A 27,213-nucleotide genomic window follows, 5' to 3' on the forward strand; every position below is an offset into this window, starting at 1 on the left:
ACACATAAGTGACACCATATGGTGTTTGTCTTTCTAACTTACTTGGCTTAGTATGATAATCTCTAGGTCCATCTATGTTGTTGCAAATGACATGATTTCATTCTTTTTACTGGCTGAGTGATATTCCACTATACATACACAAACCTACACACACACACACACCACAGCTTGTTTTTCAGAATGAATGTATGATCAAGGTATAGAAATATGACTTGGTAGGCATTAAGTGAGAAAGAAGAATAAGCACATTTAAAAGTCCTTCCAGCAGCCTTATTGTAATGGACTAACTATGATTAAACTATATTTAATTTCTGCAGGGAAACAGGGTGTTTGCTGCTGGTTATGGCTACTTTTTTCATCTTGTGGACAACCAAACCTCCCAAGCTCCACTTCTCTCCTTTACACGGAATAGTGCACATTCTTGTACAAGGTAACTTTGGGGAAGTTCATCTACATTTTGGGTGTAAAGTTTATTGTTTAACATTTTTTTTTTTTTTTGCACAAGACTCATAGAGAAGGTTGTATAATGCTTGGCATCCGTGTAAGATTTGATGATATATCTGAGTGAGTATCTTGGGTCATAAGTTTGGTGGTGAAGGGAAGGGAAACAGAGAGAGAGAGGTCATTTGAGGGGGCACAGGACATAGGGTGCCTTTTGTGGCCAGAGAAGAACTTAATAGAGAGATGAATTAAACTCCCAAGAGACTGGGGGCACCTGGGAGGCCAGAATGCCTGAGCTCAGGAGCTGAGTGGGGAGATGAGGTTTGGAGAAGAGGCTCTTTGCCTGTGACCTGCACATTGTGAGATGAGAGGGATTAGTTCAAGGTCTTTGCTATTTAGAGGATAAAGTCATCTGCTAAGAGCAAGGACTGGGAAACATGCTAGGAAGGTGAGGAAAATGTGAGCTTCGGAACCAGTCAGGCCTTGATTCAGATCTGGACTATGAGTAGCTTGCTTTATTTATAAAATAGGGACACATCTCTATTGAAAGTTTGACTTGAAAATTAGAGATGACTTATGTTACACACCTAAGAGAACATCTGGAATATGGTAGGAACTCAATAATTGATAGGAATAATATTAAGCGATTTATTATTACTATTATTATTTTTGGCTATGTTGTGTGGTTTGTGGGCTCTTGTTTCCCTGACCAGGGATTGAACCTTCATCCTTGACAGTGAAAGTGCAGAATACTAACCCCTGGACCCCCAGGGAATTCCTCAATATAAATGATTCTGATAAAAGTTATATTAATAATAGTGAGATAATATTGTATGATGGGTAATTATAAGGAGACTAGAATGAGGATTAAGCACCATTGCTCAGCCATGTTGAAGTGCTGGGGGAGGCTAGGGTTAGTACATGTGTCATGAAATTATTATTAATGTGATTAATGATGATGACTATAATGATAATAATGATATAATTATAATATAATGATATAATATAATATAATATCATATATTATATAAAAATAATGATATAATGATAATAATGATGAAGACTTTGATCTAGAAGCTTTCAGCAACCCTGGGATGTGAGGGGAGAAGGTATCCAAAAATGCCACAATGCTAGGCTATTTCAGGGAGAAGCACATAAGTTGCATAAGTTATAGGCTCTGGTATATGGCTTCCTCAGCAAAGGGGTGGATCTAGAAGAGGCTGATGGAAGAGTGGGCCTCTGTAGGGCTAGTCAGGGGTGTCCAGGTTCCTAGAAAGGAGCTGATAGAATTTTCAAGGGCTGATAGAATGGAAGAGCACCGTGGCAACCTGTACCTTGTTGAGATCCAGGAGCAGGTCACAGAGGGTGACAGAAAAAAAGGCTGAGGGATGGGCAGTTACCATCAGAGAGAAGATCTCCTCTTCAGTCTCATTTATTCCCTTATTCAGTATCTTCAGTTTTATATTTTCCAATGAGTGAGACATATGGAGTGCAGAAATCAGCCAAATTTCACTGTTTATCTTTCTCCCCAGGTCTGGTCTCTTTGTTTACCCTAAGTTTCAGCCACCTTGGGATAATAGCACTGGCCCCACCCTGTTCCAGAATTTCAAAGTTTGGGGAAGTGCAGGTGGTGCCCAGGTATGTTTCTTTAATTTTTTAAAGTTAGAAATGTAATTTATTTTCTTGTGGTGACTTATTCTGCATCTCTACTTAAAGGGCAATGATTTGTTTCTGGGGGAGGATTGCTCTATTATCACAGCTTTAAGGAGCCAACAGCATCATAGGTGTGTGTGTCAAATAGTTGTTGAATGAACAGATTCCTATTCAGTAAGCCAAGGTTTGTCCATTGTGTCTGTGGTGACTTTTTAGAAGCTCTAATAGGGAATGACAGAATCGTAGAGATTTGCAACCAAGAAGAATCAAAGGAGGTCATTTATTCTTCCCCTCACGTGCTTATTTGGGGAAAAAATTAAGGCTCAGAAAGTGAAGTGATTTGCCAAGGGTCACACTGTTTGTTAGCAGCAAAATTAGGTGCAGAATCCAGACTGCAGAAGTCGTGTGTTTGATACCTAACATCCTCTTTCAGTCATAAGGAAAAGTGCTGTTCATCAATGAAACACAAAAATTCCAGCTCAAAGTGGCATTCTCACCTTGACCAATTACTCATTTACTTTTCTTTATTTCAGTGACTTCTTATAAGAAAGCTTTGCATGCTCACTATTACCAGTGCCATGTAAACATTATCCAGGGTCTCTATTTGGTGTTACACAGAGAAAATTACATACATTTGGTCTCTGCCATGGAGAAATATGGAGCCTAAGATACCAAGATGAAGGGATACATCTACAGGACATTCAGAAAATAGAATAAAACATATAATTAAGTCACAGTAAGAAAGTTAGGTATTTATTTCACATATCCAACATAAGGAAAATTATCATAGATGGGGGAAAGTTTCAAAATACAAAATTGGAGTAGCTAACAGGAAGAATCCTGATTGTACTAAATATTTTGTTTTCATTAGATTTGATAAAGTATTTTGTTTCTCATTAGCACAATGAATATAGTGGGGAAAATCCCTCTTATGCAGAGAAGCAGTTTGTGTCTTCCAGAGGGTTTGATGCCTGTAATGAAGTAAAAACTGTTGTCCAATATAGTTCAGGTCATAGCTATATTTTTCACATAAACCCCTGTGTCTTCAAAGGTCTATCATTCTATAAAAGATAATGTAGAGTGCATGCAGAGTGGGAAATGCAAGCTATTCAGTTCTTGAAAATTCAAGCACAGAGACTGATTGACAAGTAAAAGCACTAAACTATGGTAAATCAAGGTAACCTTGGCCTTAATTAATAGGAAACTCCCACTTGAAGACACAAATGTAAACATGGCCCTATTTAATAAACAAAGGTGTCACTGTGTCAGTTTAACTGGCAGTCCTGACCTCCACCCTGATTTCAAAATGGTTGAACTGAGAGCTGGGAGAAGCAAAAAGTCTCACTGAAGCTCACATAATTAGCTAATATCAGTGCCAAGTAAAAACTTAAACCTCTGTTCCCCAAGCTAGTGTGATTCTTTCAACTCTATCAATCATATTTGGTTAGTCCTTGATCCTTGTTTGGAGCCACTAACCTATGCTGTCATCAGTATACACATAGAATGTATTTTGAGTCTGTAGTCATGCTGAATTACTTATTTCATATTTGCAAGTTTTTGACAATCTTGGTTAACAACATTGAGGTAAATATAAGTACTGGAGTTCCTGGATGTTCTGTTTTTCTCCATTAATTTTGTGTCATTTGACAGTTGCAAGCTTATTTTAGATACATGAAAAATTCACATTGACCTTTATAATGCATCAGTTGTTAGGAAGAGAAGTGAAAAGTGCAGAGGGGATGTTACCAAAGGGGGCCAGTTAGCGCTGACCTCTCGGCAACTTTGGGATGCCTGCACAGATATTGATGGACAAAAGCTGCTTAAATACGATATAGCACACTCATTTATACTTAATAATTAAAGAAGGTACAGGAAATCTGCAAGAAAAGCTGAGCCTCAGACCTTTGACATAATGTATATTGTTGCTTTTATAGATTTTTAGAAGTAGCAATCTTCACCTGAAAAACTTCCAGGTTTATGCATGCAGAGATTTTGGAATTGATATCTTGGAAAGTGATGCAAATACATCAATTACTGACAGCTTACTACTTGGTCATTTTGCCCACATGGTAAGTGCCTTCATGTGATTCTTTTAAGTTGTTCATCAAAACAGAATCATATGTGCTGGGTCCTTTGATGATACAGGATATGTAATTTTAATAGAATTCTTTAGCAAATCTTGTGTTTAGTTGGTCAAAGTTAGAGGATTCTTTGATTTGTGAGAGTGGTGATATTTATCATAAAATTCAAGCACACAGAAGATTTCAGTGTGTTGTGTTCATATAAATCACAAAAGCCCTGAGTGGCTCACAGAACTCTTATCTAGTTGTGATTTAGGGTTTTTATCCACACCAATTAATAAGTCTAATAATTTTAGGTTCATTTACTCTAACCTCACAAGGCTTATGAAATAGTGTGAGTCCATATCATCTTTATTGACTGTGGTTTGCCACGTTTCAACATCAACATTCAACATAGGGTTCTTACTCTATATAGTGTCCCCTCCCATAAAAAAAATGGTGATATAAATTTGTGTGTTTGCTAGGGTTTCTTTAGTGATTCCCTAGTACTTACCTCAGTGTGTGTGTCTACATGATAAACATCAGACTATGGATGATTTCCCCACAACTGCATGGCCAGGGGACAAGAATGTAGCTGAGCTGAGGACTTCTTGGGTAAGAAGTACTAGTTCTCAAGGGAAGTCTGTGGCTGCCATTGGTTTCAGTCCTATAATGAGTCCCTACGTTCTTTTTCTTGAAGGAGTTACATGCATGTTAGTGTCGCAGTTCAGAATAATCATAGATGGAAGGGACCTAGAATACTTCTGGGGACCAAGGGAAGAGTGTTCTCTTTAGCTCATTCCTTAATGCTTTGACCAACTGACATTTAAGTGATAAGTTTTTACTTTGGTGCTTCCTTTGATGATTCATAACTACAGATACCAATGTTGAGTTAAAAAATCACTTTCTTATTAAGCTACATTTTCCTGTGTTTAATTCTCCAGCTTCCTTCCTTCTTTCTCTTCCGAACTCTCATTTTTAGGAGGGAAATACCTGCCAGTTTTTCCTTTTCTCTGAAAAGATTACCATCTTGAGAGATGATTCTTCTTTTCAGCTTCCTTAGTTTTTAAGAGAGGATGAGACCCAGATTTAGATTCTGTGATACGGGTTAACCTAAGGCCCATAAATTTCTCAGAAACAACCTCAGAGAAGATGCTAAAAACAAAATGCCCATCAAGCTGAAGAACTAAGTGTCCTGGCAAATTAATGTCACAACATCTTAATTGATGCTAAATAGACATCATAATTAGTGGAAGAGTGACATAAATTAAGATTCAGATTATGACAAAAGGGTGCTTATCATACCAAAATATAATCTCACCCCTGGGGTGTAATTCACCAGCAAAGCAATACAGCTGAGAAGTTCTCAGTCTCCTAACAAGTAAGTGCAGGACCAAAGTCCTTGGATGGAAAATGTTAAACAGTTTTTTTTCTAGGCATGATCTAGATCTTAGTTAGGCATCTGAATCTTAAAGCCATGCAATTTTATTGTGTATATGTATGACAGTATCACATATACACAATGGAATATTACTCAGCTATTAAAAATGAAACAGGGCCATTTGTAGAGACATGGATGGACCTAGAGATTGTCATAGAGGGTGAAATAAGTCAGAAAGAGAAAAATGTTATAAATTGAAGCACAAATGTGGACTGTAGAAGAGTGGTACAGATGCCTATTTGCAGGGCAAGGAAAAAAGATGCAGATGTAGAGAACAGATATGTGGGCACAGTGGTAAATAGGGAGTGGGCTGGGTTGCGAGATTGGGGTTGCCATATGTACACTATCCCGTGTAACGTAGATAGCTAGTGGGAAGCTGCTGTATATGCAGGGAGCGCAGTTCAGTGTTCTGTGGTGACTTAGAAGGGTGGGATGGGGGTGGGGTGGAATGGAGATCCATGAGGGAGGAATATATGTATACATATAAGTGATTGAATTCATTGTACAGCAGAAACTAACACAATATTGTAAAGCAACTATATCCCAATAAAACATAAATAAAGTCATGTAATATTAGAGGTAAATATTACCTAAGAGTTGATCTAGTTAGAACTCCTGAATTTACAGGTACAGAAATGGAGGCTTTGAGAACCCATATGAGAACCCAAGATCATGCCCAGTATTGTGGAGCTTGGACCACGTGGATATCACACCTGGTCGGGAAAATGGCCTTGGCAAAACATATTTATTAGTGCTTACTCCAATATTCTCTGAAGTGTTTTCCATGGAAGGCTAATTCTAAGAGAGGGTCTGAGAAAAGGAAGATTCTTAGATTAATTACATATAGGATATGCTATGCACAGTGGTAAAAAGTCTGCCTGTCAATGTAGGAGACACAGGAGACGCAGGTTCGATCCGAGGATTGGGAAGATCCCCTGGAGTAGGAAGTGGCAACCCTCTCCAGTATTCTTGCCTGGAAAATTCCGTGGACAGAGGAGCCTGGCAGGCTACAGTCTGCAAGTTCACAAAGAGTCAGACAAGATTGAGTGACTGAGTGTACACACACATACACATGCTGTTTACCATCCCTCCCATCATCTGAAATTCACATTGCATATTAACCCATTAAAGTTTTTTCAAAGTTCTACGGCTAAAAACAAACGAACAAAAAATCTATGAATCTTTATTTAGCACACTGTTGCTCAGATTTATTTGGGAACCACTTTATTGCTGTATAAAACTGTATTAGTTTTTTTTTTTTTTTTTTTTTAAGGATGCCAACCTCTCTTTGATTGTAGAAATCTGACTTTAGCCTCTTTCTTTCAAATCTGCTATTTCTTTAGGAATTAAAAATTTCAGAGACTTTGGCTTAATCATTCTTAGACCTTTCACCTGCATGTAATTGGTGACACACCATGATCAGTGAGTCATGATCTAAAACAAATGCTAGTTTCTGGAAGAATTTTTTATTAGAAAGGATTTTTTCCCATTAGACATATTTGTTTATGTTGTACTTTCATACCCAACATTACCTGGTATTGAGATGAGTAGAATAATTTTCATTGAGAATGGCTTTATTATGCAAGAAAAAGAGATGTGAAAACCATCATTATACATCCAAATCTGGTCATTGTGGTTTGTTTATTCTGCTGTACTAGCCTTGCTTTTAATTAACACCCCCTTCCACACTCTCCAAGATGTCCTGATTTGGATGTAAATTATGGTCACCCCACTTTTGGAATTATCTGTAGGATGGTTGCCTTTTTGTGGTTATTGTAATTCATTCAAGCAAATGATACTACTATTTTAAAAAAATATCTTATTCAGGAAAATGCTGTTGAGGTTGCCTCATTCTCCCATTTCTCTCAGGGTTACTTTTCATTTTCACTTGTGGATTTGTCTTCCTCAGTTTAGAACTTTCATCTTTTTGTTTCTCTAAATTCCATCCTAGGTCTCCTATGTATACTTGCCCTCCCTGGGAGAAATCTCATTTTCTCTAGTGGTTTCAATTACCATTCACATGCTGATGTCTTCCATATATTTGCATTTATTTCTACCATTTTATCTTGTACTTTCAGTTTGAAATTCATTATCTATGTTTTTTCCCTACTTTTCAAACTTGATTTGTCCTGCACTGAATAAAAACTTTTTTAATATTCACTCATTTGAAAGGTATTCACTCTGTTAAAATCGTATAGGTTCTTGGACTTAAATTTGTGACATGCCTGCTCATCCTCACAAAGTTTTAATTACATTGGCACTGTTAAATTTCACCTGAGTCATGCAAGGACCTTAAACTTTTTTAACTTCTTCACCCTCTCGTCTCGTACATTACTTTTCTCTAGTATTTGTTATACATTTTAAAACAGATGTTTCATGGAAATATGACATTTATGGGGAAAAGTGCACAGATCACAAGTGAAGAGCTCTTTAAATTTTTGTAAAGTAAAATCATGTGCATACCACCCAGATCTAGAAATAGAACATCGTCAGTTCCTCTAAAACCCCTTAGTATCTGCTCCCAGGTAACCCCAACCCCTGCCCTCCAGCCAAAGGAGAACCATTATTCAGACTTCTCAAGTATAGGTTAATCCAAATCTGTTTTTGAACTTTATGTAAATAGAATCATACATCATGCAACTCTAATGTGCCTGACTTCTTTGGCATATTATTATGTCTGTGAGATTCATTCATGTTTTTATATGTCTCAATAATTTATTCTTCCAGTTTTTATGTCATTGTTGTTGTTCAGTCAATAAGTCATGTCCAACTGTTTGCAACCCCATGGACTGCAGCACACCAGGCTTCCCTGTCCTTTACCATCTCCCAGAGTTTGCTCAAACTCATGTCCATTGAGTCAGTGATGCCATCCAACCATCTTGTTATCTGTCATCCCCTTCTCCTCCTGCCTTCAATCTTTCCCAGAATCAGGGTCTTTTCCAGTAAGTCGTCTCATCCCATCAGGTGGCCAAAGTATTGGAGCTTCAGCTTCAACATCAGTCCTTCCAATGCATATTCAGGATTGATTTCATTTAGGATTAACTGGTTTGATCTCCTTGAAGTCCAAGAGACTCTCAAGAGTCTTCTCCAGCACCACAATTTGAAAGCACCAATTCTTCCCTTTTATGGACTGTATCATAGTTTTTAAAGCCATGTTGCTATTGCTGGACATTTGCCTGTTTCCAGTTTAGGGTTATTACAGAGAAAGATGTTATGAACAATCTTCTATATGTATCTTGGTGTTCACAAGCATGCATATCTGTTGAGTATGTGCCAGATTTTAAAACTGCTGGCTCAGAGACTGGCCCTTTAGCTTTAGTGGGTGATGCCAAACCCCACACAATCCCAAGTGTTTAACTTTTACCACCAGTTTGCAAAAAGTGTTTCAGAGCTAGGTCTTGGAATTTCTCTTGACCAACATAATGTAGAATTTCTTCATGTCTCTGTAGTGTTCTTGTTCTTAATTCACCCATCTTCCTCTTTTCTGGTTTAACTCTCATTGTTTTAGCCTATGGTAACTTTTTAAACTGATGGTCTATGAAAGGTAAAGATTTTGACCTAAAAATAGAGACCCCATTCTTGGAAGGTTGTTACTATAGACCACTAGGTTGGAGTTCACTTTGCCTTGATGCTTTGGAGTTAATGCTTCATTGTCTTCTATCTTCTAGTCCTGAAGTTAAAGAGTTTTTAGATACTTCATGGAAACCATATTTAGGATGGACAAACAACAAGGTCCTACTGTATAGCATAGGGAACTGTATTCAATATCCTGTGATAAACCATAATGGAAATAATTTTAAAAGGGATGTGTATGTAACTGGAGGACTTCCCCAGTGGCTTGATGGTAAAGAATCTGCCTGCAATGCAGGAGACTTTGATTCCTGGGTCAGAAAGATCCCCTGGAGAAAGAAATGAAAACCTACTCTGATATTTTTGCTGGGTAAATCCCATAGACAGTGGAGCCTGGTGGGCTACAGTCCATGGGATCGCAAAATGGTCAGACATGACTTAGTGGCTAAACAACACAAATGTATATAGCTGAGTGACTTTACAAAAAGGACAAAAAACCCAGTTTATAGGTACTCTAATTCTTTTGTATGTAACCTATTAGTTTTTCCTCTTTGGAGATTTTTGGGATCTCGTCCTTGTCCCTGGTGTTTGTAATTTTAATATGATATAATTTTGCTATGGCTTTTTCTTCTAACCACTCTGCTAGGCAGTGGGCAGGACTTTTCAGTTTGGAAAGTCATATCCTTTCCTTCTGGGAAATTTTCTTTACTTATTTCTTTGATAATTATCTCCTCTATATTTTCTGTTTTATTTAAACTCTTATTATTTTGATATTAGCTTTCCTGAATTACTTTTCTAAACTCCTTAATTTCTCTCTGATTTCCCATTGCCTTTTTATCCTATTTTCTTAGATTTTTTTTTCTATTTAATTTACTAATTCTATTCTTCCATTTTTTTTTTCTGAAAAATTCCTTTTTAGGCTTCTTCTTTCATGAACATGATACTCTTATTTCTCTGATGTTATTAAGTTTTCCTTCTGATTTCTATACTGGCATTGTCTCCACTGGGTTTCTTTTCTTTTGTTTGTTTCTTCTTATCACTGTCTTCCAGGTGGAGACTCTTGACAGTTTCTGGTGATCCTCAAACATACATCTATTTTGGGCAGTGGAACAATGAAGCACTAACAGCGTGATTAGATGGAGTTTGTTGAAGAGGTTTTACAGGAAATCCTGGAAGCAGTTTTTGTTGTTTTTTTAGACATTTTAATATTTATTTTTTTATATTGACATATAGTAAAATGGGCTTTTTGATGTACAGTACTGTAAATTTCTAACATATGAATAGATTTATGTAACTACCACTAAGATATAGAACAGTTGCATCAGCCTGAAAAAACCCTCCCTTTGGCTCCATCTCTGTAGCTATATCTTCTTTTTATATCCCCTTGGAGGTCACTAATCTGTTCCCTGTCACAGTAGGTTTTTCTTTTCAACAATCATATGAATGGGATAACATAGTATGTAACCTTTTGAGCCTAGCTTATTTCACTCGCAGATACCTTTGGTATTTAACTTGTTGCAAGAAACAGTATTTTATTCCTTGTTACTGTGGGAGACCATATTCCACAGTTTGTTCATTTGTTGAAGGACATTTGAACTGTTTGCAGATTTGGTGATTGACTACAAATAAAATTATCTTAACCATCTGTTTAAGGCTTTTGTTTGAACCTAAGTTTTCATTTCTCTAAGGTAAATGCTTAGGAGTTGAGTTGTTAGGTCAGTGATGTGTGCATGCGTGCTTCAGTCGTGTCTGACTCTTTGAGACCCCATGGACTGTAGTCTGCCAGGCTCTTTAGTCCATGAAATTCTCCAGGCAAGAGTACTGGAGTGGGTTGTCATGCCTTCCTCCAGGGGATCTTCCTGATCTAGGGATAAAGCCTGTGCCTCTTATGGCTCCTGCATTGGCAGGCAGGATCTTTACCATTAGCACCACCCGGGAAGCCCCTAGGTCAATAATAAAAATTATGTTAACTTTGTTAAAAAGTACCAAACAATTTTCTACAGTGTTTGTACCATTTTGCATTCCCACCAGCAGTGTATGAAAATTTCAATTATTTTTTTTCTTCATCAGCATTTGGTATTGTCACTAATTTTTATTTAACCCTCTAATAGGTGTGTAGGATATTTCATTGTGATCCTTTGTCATATGTATGTGCTTTGCAAATATTTTCTCTTAGTCGGTAGCTTGTCTTTTTACTCAATTGCTTTTATTCATGTATTAAAGTTGTATTTCATTTGGCCAGTTCTCTTATTTTTCTTTCCTTATCCCCCTTCCAAATCACAGGGAAAACTGTGTATGTCAGCTGGGATCAAATCTCCCAGAAGGTGGGAACTGAGAGTTTCTAACACAACCTTTGTGAATTTTGATCTCACTCACTGTGTGGCCATCAGGACCTGTTCAGGCTGCTCCCAAGGACAGGGTAAGTTGTTTGAGTAGATAAGACAAATCATAAATAAATAAGTCCAGTACACACATAAATGTGATAAATAGTCACAAAGACATTGGGATTCATTATTTCTTTTACTTACGCGATTTCTTTAAGAGGAACTAAAGATCTTGATGAGAGTGAAAGAGGAGAGTGAAAAAAACTGGTTTAAAATTCAACATTCAAAAAACCAAAATCATGGGCATCTGGTCCCATTACTTCATGGCAAAAGATGGGGAAAAAAGTGGAAGCAGTGACAGATTTTATTTTCTTGGACTCCAAAATCACTGTGGATGGTAACTATAGCCATGAAATTAAAAGACACTTGCTCCTTGGAAGGAAAGCTATGACAAACCTAGACAGCGTATTAAAAAGCAGAAACATCAACATCACTTTGCTGACAAAAGTGTGTATAGTCAAAACTATGGTTTTTCCAATAGTCATGTACAGATATGAGAGTTGTATCATAAAGAAGGCTGAGCACTGAAGAATTGATACTTTCAATTTGTGGTGCTGGAGAAGACTCTTGAGAGTCCCTTGGAGAGCAGGGAGATCAAACTAGTCAATCCTAAAGGAAATCAACCCTAAATATTCACTGGAAGGACTAATGCTGAAGCTCCAATATTTTGGCCACCTGATGTGAAGAGCTGATTCATTGAAAAAGACCCTGATGCTGGGAAAGACTGAAGGCAAGAGGAGAAGGGGGCCGCAGAGGATGAGATGGTTAAATAGCATCACTGAATCAATGGACATGAATTTGAGCAAACTCTGGGAGATAGTAAATGACAGGGAAGCGTGTTGTGCTGCAGTACATGGGGTCACAGAGTTGGACATGACTTAGTGACTGAACAACAACAACAGAAGATTTCACCAGTAGAAACTTCTCCTCAAATCTCCTAAAAGAAATTCTAGAGGAGGCCAGGTGCTCCCAATATGGTTCTTGCAGCTCCCCGGCCTTTACCTACCTGGTGCCTGTCATACTCTATTATTATAGTTCCATGTCTCTGCTGGATTCTGAGCTTCACAAATGCAGGGGCCACAGCTCTCTCTCATATTGAAGTATAGTTGATTTACAATATTGCATTAGTTTCTGTACAACATAGTGATTCAATATTTTTATGGATTACACTCCATTTAAAGTTCTTAAAAATATTGACCATATTCCCTGCTCTGTACAATATATCCTTGTAGCTAATTTACTTTGTACATAGTAGTTTGTACGTCTTGAGCCGCTCCCTTATTGTGCCCTACTCATGTCCCTCTCCCCACTGGTAGCCACTAGTTTATTCTCTATATCTGATCACATCTCTTTTGCTTAGAGTTTTATCATTAGTAACCAGTAGCTGGGTGCCCAGTAGGTTCACTGATTAAATCAATGGATGAAGTTGGATGGATATACATATGGATATGAACTAATACACATGCAAGCTTTCCTGAAAGAACTAGAGTTCAGGAACCTTATGTTTTCAATAGCCCAAGGCTTTTTGTATGCACAGAGAGACCATAAGAATTCTTGTTCACTTGTTAACCACATCTCAGAGGTGGTGAGAAATACCTTGGAGAACTCATGGGCTAAGGCGAAAGAACTAGAGAGCAATCTAGTTGATTTGATCATTGTAAACAGGCAAACCAAGTGGTTCAAGTAAATATGCTCTTGTGGTTTGAATTGCCAATTTAGATAATTGTTTGTTTTTTTAATTAAATGAATAATCAGTAAGTCTCTGCTTTGCTTTTTATGCCCCCTCTATAGACAGAGCCAAAAATTGTTTTTATTTGGGTGGCATCTGAGTTTAAGATTGTAGAAATAATAATAGCAATAAAAAATGCCTTAAGACAATCACTTAAAATTTTACTTCCTCAGTTAATAGCTTCACTGTCTGATATCATTCATAAGACATTGAAAAGGAGCAAGGTACTCCTTATGAGCTCTAATCTCTTCTCCCTGGATGTCCTTGGCCAAGCCATCTCTTTCATTTGTTCAGAAACTATTTAGTCCAGATTCTGTTTAAGGAATTGAGTGGTAGAGAGATGAAAAGCATATAGTTCTTGTCTTCCAGGAGCTTTCCATCTAGGCACAAAAATAAATGTCTGAGCCAATGAATGTAATAGTATGATGAATCCAATACTTGAGGACTGAGCAAGGCCAATGAAGGGAACAGCAAGGAAGGGGGTCAGGTGGGACTTCATCATAGAGTACCTCGAGCAGGATTTATAAAGGTGAAGAGAAGTTTGTAAGAAGAAAGAGGCAGAGAAAAGTTTTTACATAGCAGTATTAGCAAATGCAAAAAACAAATTCAAAGAGCAAGTTATGATTGGGAAGTTGCAAAGAAATCCAATATAGCTGAATTATAGAACTACTTGTGGTGTTAGATAAACAACAAGTTGCTTCCCTGTTGGCTCAGATGGTAAAGAATCTGCCTACAATGGAGGAGACCTGGGTTTGATCCTGGGGTTGGGAAGATTTCCCTGGAGAAGGGAATGGCTACCCCACCCAGTATTCTTTCCTTGAGATGACAGAGGACAGAGGAGCCTGGTGGGCTACAGTCCGTGGGGTCAAAAAGAGTTGGACACCACTGAGTGACTAGCAGAGACCCACACAGAAGTTTCTGAGGTGGATTTGTAGCATCTTGAATGAATGACAATTGAGTGCACAGACTCTACTGGGATGAGAATGAAAGCATTTGGGCCTCTCTTTGTTTATATCTTATTTTGCATTTTTCCTTTTTTATGTCTTTTATAAGATACATAATATAGCAATATGGCAGCATATCTACTAAGAGACGTGTCCTGAGTTTTTAAATTGTAATGATAGGTGAGTGAGTATTAGAAGACCACTGCCATTGTTTCTTCCTGGGTAACTGACTAATAGCACTGACTAATAGCAGAACCAGTGAATCATATGAAGGAGATGCGAGGGAAACCCTGCTAAGACATGTAGCCCTAGAGCTGATACCTATAAAATGTGTTACTATTTGTACATGTGATTGATTGAATATGGCTTTTGAGGGCAAAAGTTTAAAGTATAGATCTCATAAGAAGTGAGGTTAGATTTGCCTTAGAAGAACTAGAACAGAGAGATGGAAAGACTAGCCCACAGCACCTTTAGCGTTTAGTAATTAGTAATGTTCTGTGTCACTCCCAGTAGACCACCATTTCTCATCCTTGGCATTTGGGACTGGGTAATTGTTTGTTGTGGGGGCTCTCCTGTGCATTATAGAATGCTGGGTAGCACCCTTGCCTCTTCCCACCAGATGCCCATAGCACTGCTGGCCACTCAGTTGTGACAGCCATAAATGCTTGCGAGTGGTACCAAAAGTCTCCTGCAGGGCAGACCATCCCTGGTTGGGAATCACTGCCTGAGAATGCAGGCTGCGTGAGGACAGTGCCCCTACTGTTCTCCTTCACTCTGTCTCCAGCACATAGCGCAGAGCCTGACATACAGTCAACTCAGGATATATATTTTTTCCTGGACAAATAAGTGAGCAAATTGTTAAACTGTATAAATATGCAATTTAAAAATACTGGAAATAACTCAGTGACTTCAGATGCCATTTGTGATCACATTCTTTTGTGCCTTTGAGTCACAGTCTTTCTTCCAACTTATAGGTGGATTTACTGTGAAGACCAACCAGTTGAAGTTTATGAACTCTCCAAACTTGGTAGCGTTTCCATCTCCTCATGCAGCCATTTTGGAAGACTTGGATGGGTCTCTGTCTGGTAAAAATAGAAGTCACATTCTTGCTTCTATGGAAACACTTCCAGCTTCTTGTGTGGTCAAAGCCAGCTTCAGCCAGCTTGTCCATGGCAGTGTCTGTGAGGAAAATGTTCTCTTTCATCGGATGTCTATTGGTTTGTAAGTTAAATTAACTCTACCTTTTGGCTTGTCAATGGACATGTATATATCATTCAGGTTGTTGATATTTGTAGAAGAGAAATTGTTTTCCAGATTCTGTTTGGTGTATTTAGTTCTACAGAAGTGATATGGGATAATTTTGACAGCTGTCATATCATAAGTTTATGGTAGTTTTAGGCTGATTTAAATGACAGCTAATTTTCAATAATGGTGGACCACATCTCATGGCCCTTGACCACTTATTGGCATTTTGAGTTAATAATTTCCTCTCAAAAAATACTTGCAACCAACAAGAAATTGAAATATATTTAAATTAAAAGGAGTATTAATAAATTCCAATAATGTCCATTCACATTTATATGCACCTGCTCTCCCTGAGCTCTTTTTAAGTGTTTGCTGATGCTCCCTATTAGTTATGAAGTTGCTTCACACCAGTTCATTTTCCTTGTTAATTTTGTGAACTATTGGATTTGTACAATGCACATCCTATTTAATATTGGAGCAAGTACTCCTTGTTTATGCTACTCAAACTACCATTAAGTCAGGAGCTGGGCTGTTTATAATGTATAATAGGATTGCTACTGTCCCCTTTAATTTCCAGGTAATGATTGCTGAGTGACTGGGATTCTTTTACCTATTTCAAATGCATTGTATATAATTAGTCACACTCCTTTCTCTCCTTTGTTTTAAGTGTCCTAACTTCATGAATATTAAGTCAGGTGCTTCAGCCAGATCATGCTGGTATGTTACTAAACAGGTAAACTCCACAGAGAGGGAGTCAGTATGGTCAGGTTTGCAATAAGTCTGCATTCTGAATGCATATGCCATCTTTATCTTGACATTCTATTTTAGACATCTTAGTAATACCCTGCTAGCATGGAATTGTCTGAAAATGTTCCACTTTTGCTTTTCAAGCTGTTTGTTATTCTATCTAATGTTAATGGACCTAATTCCAGTGAGTAAAATAACTGTATGGAGCAATATGTTTTCGTTTCTAATCATTTTGATTATGCAGAGCATGCCTTTCATTCTTAGGGATGCATCCTGATTTTTATTATTTTTGTGATTTTAACAAAGATGTTTTTAATGAGCATTTTGAGGTTTACAAAAGTGAGCCATTTATTTCTTATATGCGTGATTTTTTTAATGAAAAAATAGATTTGTGTAGTTAAAAAGAACATTATGTGCTTGTATAACACTGATTTCTCTGGGTTCTTGATATTCCTTTTCTATGTCTTACTTGAAAACCTACTGGGAGACTGTCTCTGAAGGTGGCATTTAGCGGTGTGGCATTAGAAGCCTCTGCAGTTGTAATCCTTCTGAGCATCCATTCTTGGAGGCCTTCAGGGCAGGACACCTAGGTGCTTGCTTTGGCAGCAAGCCATGCTCCCAGCACTCAAGGACTGGCAAGATCTAAAAGAGAATAATCCTGATACTATATTCAGAGTAGATTCAGAAGACACGTACTAAGGTGAAAGACTTGCCTTGGTTTGTTTGGAATTTTCTTGGTTTTAAAATAAAAAATCTCATGTCCCAGAAACCCCTTCAATCTTGAGAAAACCAAGATAGTTGGTCACCCTACTCCCTGGGCTTCTATTTAAACATTTCCAGGTTGATTCACAGATCTGTGGACAGATGCTCAATGACTCCAAGCCCAAGGGAGGCTCAGCACACTCCCATTTATGAGTCTCTTAGCCCTGTGTCCTCATCTCTGGGGCAAGATGGTTAGGTTAGATGATCTCTAAGGTCTTGTTAGTCAGAGTGCATTGGTGTGACCTGGGACTAGATGCAGGGAATCTCAAACTCACCCTAGATGTCCTGAGTCAGAACCCCTGGCGAATTTATACTCGAGTTTTAGAAGCACTGCCCTCAGGTCTTTCTAACTTGATCTTTCCAGATTCTATCCCTAGTTATTTGTGTTCAGTGACTTGATCTCTGTCCCAGAGCATTATAACCTCATTAGGAACATGTCAGAGCTAATGAGCAATTTGAATTCCATGTAGATACAAACTTTGTGGCATTTCATGGAGAAAGGATTAATTTGCTGTGCTATTTTCCCTGGAGTGTGTACCCTAAGAGTTGATTTGCAAAGCTCTCACAGTTCCCATCTTTGGGGGTTGCTTGCTGATGGGGATCTGATGTGGCACATGGACCCTGCCCTCTTTCCTTTCAACATTTAGCCCCCTCCTGCCTCCACAGCCCAGGTGCCTAGAAGGTAGCGTGAGGTCTACACAGCTGCCTAAACGGGGCACCCCGGCCCCCTAACTAACAATTGAGTACTTGGGGTGTGATCTCTTCCTCGGAGGCTCCTCTTGGTCCATGTTCACTAGAGGTTCTGTGTTTGACATTGACAACCTTCCCTCACTACTTTTTCCAAGAGTGATCGGTGCACACATTTGTGGCACTTCTGGTTTCGTAGCTTCCTCTGACTTCATCCTCACAGTTGTGTTGACCAGGGCGTAAAAATGTTTAAAGTTGCCAATAATAATTAATATTTTGGTGAAGAGAAATTTCCTACCCTCCACAAGGCAGAGTCTATGTTCTCTTTTGTTAAAAATAATGACATGTTTAGTCTGGGTGAGTTCTCTCTCACTCACAAGTTCTAAAACATGCTTTCTTAAGGGGCCACTGGTGTTCAGGACAGCACTTCTTTCCTGACTTCTATTTCTGCCAAGCTCTTTCTCTCAACCCCATCCTTCCTGATAAGACCAAGAAATGGTAGCTCTACCAGTATAAGTCAGGACCTCATTTCAGAAAAATGTCAGCACCGTTTGCTCCAGAGGCCTCATCGTGGCAAAATGGCTCATGCAGTCCCTGGATTTATTGATCCTAAATTTCTTCTGTACAGAGATGCTTACCTGGGACAAGGATCAGGTTATCGTGTGCTCCTTCTAGACCTCCTTTGTAAGCTTTGCTTCCTGACCTTTCAATGCTAGTGTTCCTTAAGATTCTTCAAGAAGCTTTCAAGTTATGCTCTTCCCGAATGATCTGGACTATTCCATAGCCTCAGTTGACATTCACTGATGCTGCTTTTTGGAAGTCCGGACCCATTTATCCAACTGCCCTTAGGATCTGCCCTGTCTAATATTGTAGTCACTCACCACAGGTGGCCACTGAACATGTGAAATGTGGCTTGTCCAAATGGAATTGTGCTGTAACTGTAAATTATGCATCTTGTTTCTAAGACTTTGTATGAAAAAAGGAATGTAAAATATCTCAATTTTTTTTATATTGATTATCTTGAAATGATAAGATTTTGAATATATTGGGTTAAATATATTATTAAATTAATTTTACTTGTTTCTTTTAGATTTTTCAATATGGCTATGATAAAATTTAAGGTTCTATCTGTGGCTTGCATTTATGGCTTGCATTGTATTTCTGTTGAGCAGTAGTAGTGCTTTCAATATTTCTGTTAGAGTATTCAGCAGCCATCTCAAACACAACTTGTCGAAACCAAACTTAAGTTCTTTATTCCATGGACCTATTGGGTGTTAAGAATCTTTGGGTGTTCAGACAAATGATCCAATTACCTGACCAGAAATGGGAGTTATCCTTCTCATCTGTTCACAGAAATCACCTACCATGTCCAGTCCATTTCATCTCCTAAAAGAAATCCCTGTTGAGTTTTATTACTTCTCTCCTCAACTTCTCTAGTCCAAGTTGATATTCAGATCCCACCTGTTTAACTGCAGCAGCCACTTAGCTTGCCACCTTGCTGGGATCCTATCCTTAAACTTGTGAGTCTTTGTAGATCAGATCTGGTCCTGCCATCCATGCTTTCCCTTGCTTGAGACTTCATCAGGGCCTTCCCAGTGCCTCCCAGTGAAAGCCTACCATTTTTAATGTGTCAAGGGCACTTCATGACCTACTCCTGTTTGTGTTCTACTTCTAGGATCGTTTCTCAATGCTCTGCCCTCCTTTCCCTAAATTTTAAGCCTCAGCTACACTCAACTTCTTTGTGTTTTTCAATCCATAAGGTTCAGCTTCCATGAACTCAGCATGAAGGTAGTTAACTCTGGTGAGCTTCCCCGAGCTTTCTGCACAGCTTTGTATCCCTGCTGTGTGCTGGCTCTCTATACTTTCTCTAATCAATACTCACAGCTCCTACATAGCTTATAAATCACCCCTCCCTTTTCATTCATGGTAAGTAGGACAAGGATAGTGGGATTTTTTTGTTTGTTTGTTTCTATTATGGTACCCAATACCATGTTGAACATAAAGTGACTCAATAAAATTAGTATTGAATAAATAAATATCATTTAAGAAATTGTGGGCTCCCCCAGATCTTCCTCTCATGTTCATATTGTCCATTTCTCTCTTAGGACCTATTTATGAGGAGTCCACAGCACTTAACTTTTCTTTAGAAGATCCAGGGTTAAAATACTATCCTGAGTCTTTATTTCTAAAATTCCTAGAAACATCAAATACTTAAGAATATCCTTTCATAATGTCTTCTGGGCTTTTGCTTGCCTGGGGCTGTCAGTTGATCAGATAATTTATTTTAACAGCTGATTTCTTCTCCACCCTGCCCCTACCCCACCTGTACTGAAATAGCAGTTTGCATACATTTGCAAACATTTTCTTTTCCTGGTGGTATAGATGCACAGAATTGTGATGGGGAGAATGAGAACCAACTTTCACAATTACCATCTGGGAATTATTTGTTTTTTTGGTTTAGAGCACTCTACAGCTCCTTCAGTTGACACAGATTTATTCAAATATCAGTAAATCAAGCCTTGATCTGTCTTCCAATTATGTACTGAACCGAATGTGGGGGAAATTAAAAGAGTTTACAAGATGTTGTAGGTTGGCCAACCAGTCCTTCTGAGTTTTAATAGGAAGTACTTAAAAGAAAGTCTGGCTATGTGCATATGTTTGAAATTATTTTTCAAAGGCTGAAGAATAAAGAAGTAATTAAGAATCATTTGTGGGTATAAATCATAAACCACCCTCCCTCTGCCACTTCCTAGGTATGTTCCTGGACAAGTTACTTCACCTCTTTATGCTTCAGTTCTCAAGACTAAAAAGAGCAAAATGTTACTTCACTCATGGGGTCATTGTCAGGAATGTAGTAAGTGCTCAGTAAATGTTGTCTTTCGAAAGTCTCTACATTTATGGTTGATAAAAAAACATATAAACTTACTACTAATAGAATAAAATATAGATGATTATGTTTCTGAGAAACAAATGCCTGGCAAGGGAATTAAGTTTGTTCAAATGAAACTTAATCCAATTCTTGAAAGATAGGGAACACTTTCCAATAGTCATGAGACATCGCACTGATCCAGAAACCTCCCAGAAAGTCGTGGAATCTGGAGTCTTTCCGGACAGTTTTTGATTCACTCATGCCCCCAGTGGTTTCTGTTTCTTCCTTCCTGTTTCTCCTAGAAAAGAAAAGGTTAATGTTGTTGTTGATCACCTTGATTCTTAGATCTTGCTTAATATCCTCTCCTGTAGAGCTTACATTCAGTGTTTACCTGTGGAACTGCTCTTAATGTGTCGGTATTCAGAGTACGAGGCACCCCCTGCCTCTGTGAATGTAAAAGCAAAGAAGAGTTCAAATGGAAATTGTGGCCTAGCTTTTCCTCTAACAATCGCCTAACTCTCTTCCTAGGGATAAATAGGCATAGCATCACTAATGGTATCTTTTCAGTTCTCAAAAAAACCCACAAAAACCCAAAAATCCCATGTGAGACAGGGAAATTCCAAGAAGTTTTATCCTCTCTAAACAGCAGAGGTTACAGAAGTAAAATAGAAGAAGAGCTAAACATAAAAATGGAGCCCAAACCAAGGAATAGTATCAACAATACTCCACAGTTATTAAATTTCATGAATAATAAAGGGGCCCAGGGGTGTGCTGGTGCCTGTTTTGCGACTAGAATAAAAAGCCTGATTTATAGCATTTGCCTAATTCCTTGGTGAAAATACTCTCACATGACTGGGATAAGGCTCACATCATGATGTCACTGAACATGGAGTTGGGAAGAAGGGTTGGTGATAAACTCGTGGGTGGATGTCTGTCAGTCCTACCAGTACCAGATGTGCATAGATACAAAAGGGAGGGTGGGCTTTGTAACTACCTCCCTGCATGGAATTGTTTTTCAATATTCCTGACAGGTAGTTGTCTACCTTGTGGTTACATAGCTCTAAGGATAGTATTCTCATGTTCTGAGATAGCCATACCAACCTTAACCCACAGATTAAGCTAGAGATGCAATAGTATCTAAAGTATGGGCAGACAGAGTATAGATAGCTACTGCTTCTCTTCAAGGATCAAGGTGTAACAGGCAAGAATTTTTTGCCAAGCATGTAGCAAAAACTGTAATTACTATGTTTGAGGAGATGCTAGGTTGATTTTGGGACTTGACAATCAATTATTATTGCTTTAGCTGACTCTGAAAAGGTAAACAGAAATATACATCAGCAAAGTCACGGAGGATGACTTTGGATCCTCCATCATGGAGGACCCATGATGTCAGGGTATACCTGCCAGAAATGCAAGGATTATTATTTTTTTGCTGAAGTATAGTTGATTTACAATATTGGACCAATCTCTGCTGTATAATAAGGTGACTCAGTTATATACATATATATGTTTTTTGTAAATATTCTTTTCCATTATAGTTTACCACAGGATAGTGAATATACTTCCCTGTGCTGTACATTAGGACCTTGTTGTTTATCCATTCTCAATGTAATAGCTTGCATCTACCAACTTCAAACTTTTAGTCCATCCTTTTTCCTTCTACTCCCTTGGCAACCACACGTCTGATCTCTATGTCTATGAATCTGTTTCTGTTTTATAGATAAGTTCATTTGAGCCATTTTTTAGATTCCACACTTAAGTGATATCATACGGTATTTGTCTTTCTCTTTCTGACTTAGTTTACTTAGTATGATAATCTCTAGCTGTATCCATGTTGCTGCAAATGGTATTATTTCATTCCTTTTTATGGCCAAGTAGTATTCCATTGGTCATAAAAAGAATTTTCACCCATTCTTCTGTCAATGGCCATTTAGGTTGTTTCCATGTCTTGGCTATTTGAATAGTGCTGCTATGAACATAGGGGTGCATGTATCTTTTTGAATTATAGTTTTCTCCAGATATATGCCCAGCAGTGGGATTGCTGGATCATATGATAATTCTGTTTTTAGTTTTTTAAGGAACCTCTGTGTTGTTTTACACAGTGGCTGCACCAGCTTACATTCCCTCTAGCAGAGTGTGGGTAAAGTGAAAGTGAAAGTGTTAGTCGTTCAGTCATTTTCTGACTCTTTGTGACCCTATGGAATGTAGCTCACTAGGCTCCTCTGTCCATGGAATTCTTCAGGCAAGAATACTGGAGTGGGTTGCCGTTCTCTTCTCCAGGGGATCTTCCCAACCCAGGGATCAACCTGGGTCTCCTGCAGTGCAGGCAAGTTCTTTACCATCGGAGCCACCAGGGAAGCCCCAACAGTGTACGAGGGGTCCCAAGGAATGCAAGGTTATTAAATCGCATATCTTGCATCTCTGTACTTGTTCTATTTTTTAATGTGAATTTAAGGATTGTTACAAGTTTGGGGCAAAGACTGAGGGTTATAATTTCTTTTCTCATTTTAGGTTTCTTACTCAGACGGAGAAATATTTGTTTCTCAATCAATAAGACTATATACGGAAGACTTCTTACTGATACACATCAGATATTACTGGGCGATGGCAGATCAGTAGATAGAATAGTCATCCTCTGACAAAGTCTTCTTCTTTTTTTTTGTTAAAAATGTATTTGTTATTGTTCTTTACCAATGGAGAGAGGCAGTTTATTTACAAGTCACAAAAGCAAGGGGATAGCACAGTTAGTTAGCAATCTGTGTAGGATGGGCTACTTATACAAAAATAAGACTCTTCAAAACAAAGGACATGGAGAGCTTCTGACAAGGACTTCTTAGGAGTCCAATGTATTTTAAAAATGCTCGAGAAAAATAATGCCACAGAAATCTGTTGGCTGTGCTCCACATTTTGATTTTGTCTTCTTTGTGCAGTAAAAGATGAGAGGAACATTAGCAAGCATGAATATCCAGGTGATGCCGACAGCACCATTTGGGGCCAGTTATTATGATGTGTTGGCTTAGAAGATGCATTATTATAGGGAGTTTACTTCACAATTGTTCCAAATATAGGGCATTTAGAGCTCAGTGAAGTGTTTGTCTTAATACACAGAGATATGGACCCTCAGGAAAAGTAAGCTAATGGTAAACACAAACCGGGGAGTTAATATTTGCTCTCACTGGTATTGTTGATTGCCTAACAAATCCTCTGTGGGCAGTATACACTCAACAGTTCCACATAGTATCTGGGCACTAAATTACAGAACTGTTGATGCAACTAGTATTATAACTTGGGACTTTGGTTGGAGAGTTTTATCAAGTGATACTATTATATTTCTAAAGGAAAATGTCCCTGAATTAAAAACAGGTTTGATGATTTAAAAAAAAAATTATTCTCCTTCATAGAAAAGGAAAAGCTTGTAGTGTTCTTGTCTTTTTGATTGTATTCAGTAGCTGTTGTTGACACCAAGGTAAGGGTTAACATTTCAAACGGACTGGTTGCCTCCTGATTTCTTGCACATAAAGCCACGAGAAGTTCAGGGAGAGACTTCTTCCCCTAGTAATGAAGCTCTCTGCTGCTAATGGCCCATGCAGACTCCCTTGGCTCCTCCAAATTAGAAATACTTCACTGTGCTCCTTTGCTTCATTAACAGTAAAGAGAGGGAGATTGGTGGCTATTTAGGGCACAGGGAAATTAGTGGCTATTTAGGGCAAGAGAAAATTGTCGTAATTATGGTTGGTAAATTCTCTTCATGGTATTCTATTCTGAATGTTCTTTGGGCGCTTTTCAGAAGAGCCCACCACTGTCACTGCTGGCATTTGGCCTAGAAGGATGGGAGCTGATTTAACTACAAATTTTTGGCCCTCGCGGTGATGGTCAACACAAGGCATCTTGCCTCCTGGAAGACTGGTCTTTCCCATTCAGGTTTGGTTTTCAGAATGCACCATGAGACCCTTTCCACTACCAACTGTGATAAAGGAATATTTGATAACCTCTTTCTCTACTTGTATCGCCCTAAAGAAAGCTCATGCTGTCCACAAATGCCTGTGAAATTGTGGCCCATATGAACCTCTGTTGAGATAGATGGGGCAGCTTGATAGAATCCAAGCAATGCATGAAGAAGGAGGAGGAAAGAATGATTTAGGATCTCAATGTGCTATGGTTGGTTCTCCAGTTGGTCAAGGAGTTAGCATTAGGATGGATACGGGTTGGAAGAAGGGGATCAAAAAGAAGCTACGGAAGTCCCAAAGACAAATAGAACTGAGTTGATGTTAGCATTTGAAAACAGGGTCATGTGTATAGGGGTCTTTAGATACTAGGGAGTATGGCCTGAAAATGACTCCTTCAGTAATTGCTATTATGATCTATAGTAATGGAATCTGGATAAATTAGATCCTAAAACTGATTTGTAAATGTGATACTGATAGAAAATTAAGAAATAATTAAGTCTCATCAAAGTGACCAGGGGGATTCTTGAGGCCACACTGCTGGAATGAAGTATTTCTGGACATAAACATGATGTCTTAAGAGAAGAGTGACAAAATATGGGTTGGTAAGGCAAAGAAAGTGACAACATATAGACCAGAGGAATTAAATGTGAACAGATGGACACATTTGAACAAATAGAATTCTTTTGGTCTATAGTTAAAACCAGAATTCTAATCTAAAAATAGTTTAACTGAGAACACCCCACTTGGATAGAAGAAATCTAAGTTCATAAGGAAATCTTCGCATTTTCCTAAGCCAGGCCCACTGTTAGTGCAGTTGCTTATGTGTGTGCAGAGGAGGTTTTCTGACCACTCAGTTCAGTTCAGTCACTCAGCCATGTCCGACTCTTTGCTACCCTGTGGACTGCAGCATTCTGGGCTTCCCTGTCTGTTGTAACTCCTGCAGCTTGCTCAAACTCATGTCCATTAAGGCAGTGATGCCATCCAATCCTCTCATCCTCTGTTGTCCCCTTCTCCTGCCTTCAATCTTTCCCAGCATCAGGGTCTTTTCCAGTGAGTCAGTTCCTTGCATCAGGTGGCCAAAGTATTGGAGTTTCATCTTCAGCATCAGTCCTTCCCAATGACTGATTCCTTAATCAGTCATTCCTTAATCAATGACTGATTCAGGACTGATTTCCTTAAGGACTGACTGGTTGGATCTCCTGGCAGTCCAAGGGACTCTCAAGAGTCTTCTCCAACACCACAGTTCAAAAGTGTCAATTCTTTGGTGCTCAGCTTTTGTTATAGTCCAGTTCTCCCAAAGAAAGGCAATGCCAGAGAATGTTCAAACTACTGCACAATCGCACTCATCTCACACGCTAGCAAAGTAATGCTCAAAATTCTCCAAGTGAGGCTTCAACAGTATGTGAACTGTGAAATTCCAGGTGTTCAAGCTGGATTGAGAAAATGCAGGGGAACCAGAGATCAATTGCCAATGTCCGTTGGATCATCGAGAAAGCAAGAGAGTTCAAGAAAAACATCTACTTCTGCTTTATTGACTACGCCAAAACCTTTAACTGTGTAGATCATGACAAACTGTGGAAAATTCTTAAGGAGATGGAACTACCAGACCACCTTACCTGCCTCCTGAGAAATCTGTATGCAGATCAAGAAGCGACAGTTAGAACTGGACATGGAAAAACAGACTGGTTCCAAATTGGGAAGGGAGTATGTCAAAGTTGTATATTCTCACTCTGCTTATTTAACTTATATGCAGAGTACATCATGTGAAATGCCAGGGTGGATGAAGCAAAAGCTGGAATCAAGATTTCCAGGAGAAATATCAATAACCTCAGATTCGCAGATGACACCACCCTTATGGTAGAAAGTGAAGAAGAATTAAAGAGTCAGAAAGAGCTTTCTTTCTGACCATTGAAGATAAATGTTCAAGTCTTCTTGGCAAATATCTTATTCATAATGAGGTGACTGTATCAAGATCTGGTAACTTACCATCAAATGCTTATCTCTTTTGATTAATACCTTTACAAGAAGTATTCTGACACTATTGTTGTTTTCTGGGTAGACTTCCCTGGGACAAAACATCACTAAACAGCCAACAGCCAAAATGTTCTAATCTACTTAACACTCATTTATTCATTCAACAAACATTTGCTGAGCACCACCATGTGAAAGACAGTTTTATTTCTCATTGCAAATTTTCAAATGGAAATTCTGATTTATCAGTGAGTATTTCTTGGAATTTGGTCTTGTGATTCATTTTCCAGAGCCAGTGTCTCTGTGAAAGCTGAAGGGCTGCTCTTTCAGAACCTGAAATGCTCAGAATTGTTTTCTGGACTGTGGGGAAATTCCACCTGATATATTGACCTTGGAACCCATGGTGGCCAGCTCATTTGCCTCTTTGGGATTTCAACTTGTCTCTTCTTATCACATTTGTTTTACATTTATTTCCCAGAAGCCTGTCTTCATTTATTAAATATATTAGTTGAGCCAAATTGTGCTGGATGATATCCTGGGATGCTGGGACTCATGTCTTTGTAATGATTTAGGGGTGATGGCTAGACAATACAAGGAAGAAAATTAAGCCTTCTTGAACTTATCTGAAATGAAAATTTAGGAATAAATTTCATAAATGGCGAAGGAATTTGAGGATGTGAACTCCCCATAACTGGAAGAAATAACAAGATAAAATCTGGAGGAAACTCCCATAATGGATTGGATGTTAGAACAAATGATCTCC

At 38.5% G+C, this 27,213-nt stretch overlaps 1 protein-coding gene across 2 annotated transcripts in view; it reads left to right on the plus strand.

Moving 5' to 3' along the window:
• PKHD1 (PKHD1 ciliary IPT domain containing fibrocystin/polyductin) overlaps positions 1-27,213 on the plus strand; it is a 427,795-nt gene that overhangs the window by 190,037 nt on the left and 210,545 nt on the right. For both annotated transcript variants that reach the window (XM_070456320.1, XM_070456321.1), the window contains exons 43-47: positions 318-430; positions 1,974-2,079; positions 4,029-4,163; positions 11,449-11,584; positions 15,197-15,443. In XM_070456320.1, the coding sequence (XP_070312421.1) occupies positions 318-430; positions 1,974-2,079; positions 4,029-4,163; positions 11,449-11,584; positions 15,197-15,443 (737 nt within the window). The remainder of the gene's footprint in view (positions 1-317; positions 431-1,973; positions 2,080-4,028; positions 4,164-11,448; positions 11,585-15,196; positions 15,444-27,213) is intronic.

Source organism: Odocoileus virginianus, chromosome 27 (assembly GCF_023699985.2).
Source record: "Odocoileus virginianus isolate 20LAN1187 ecotype Illinois chromosome 27, Ovbor_1.2, whole genome shotgun sequence".
Classification (NCBI taxonomy): domain Eukaryota; kingdom Metazoa; phylum Chordata; class Mammalia; order Artiodactyla; family Cervidae; genus Odocoileus; species Odocoileus virginianus.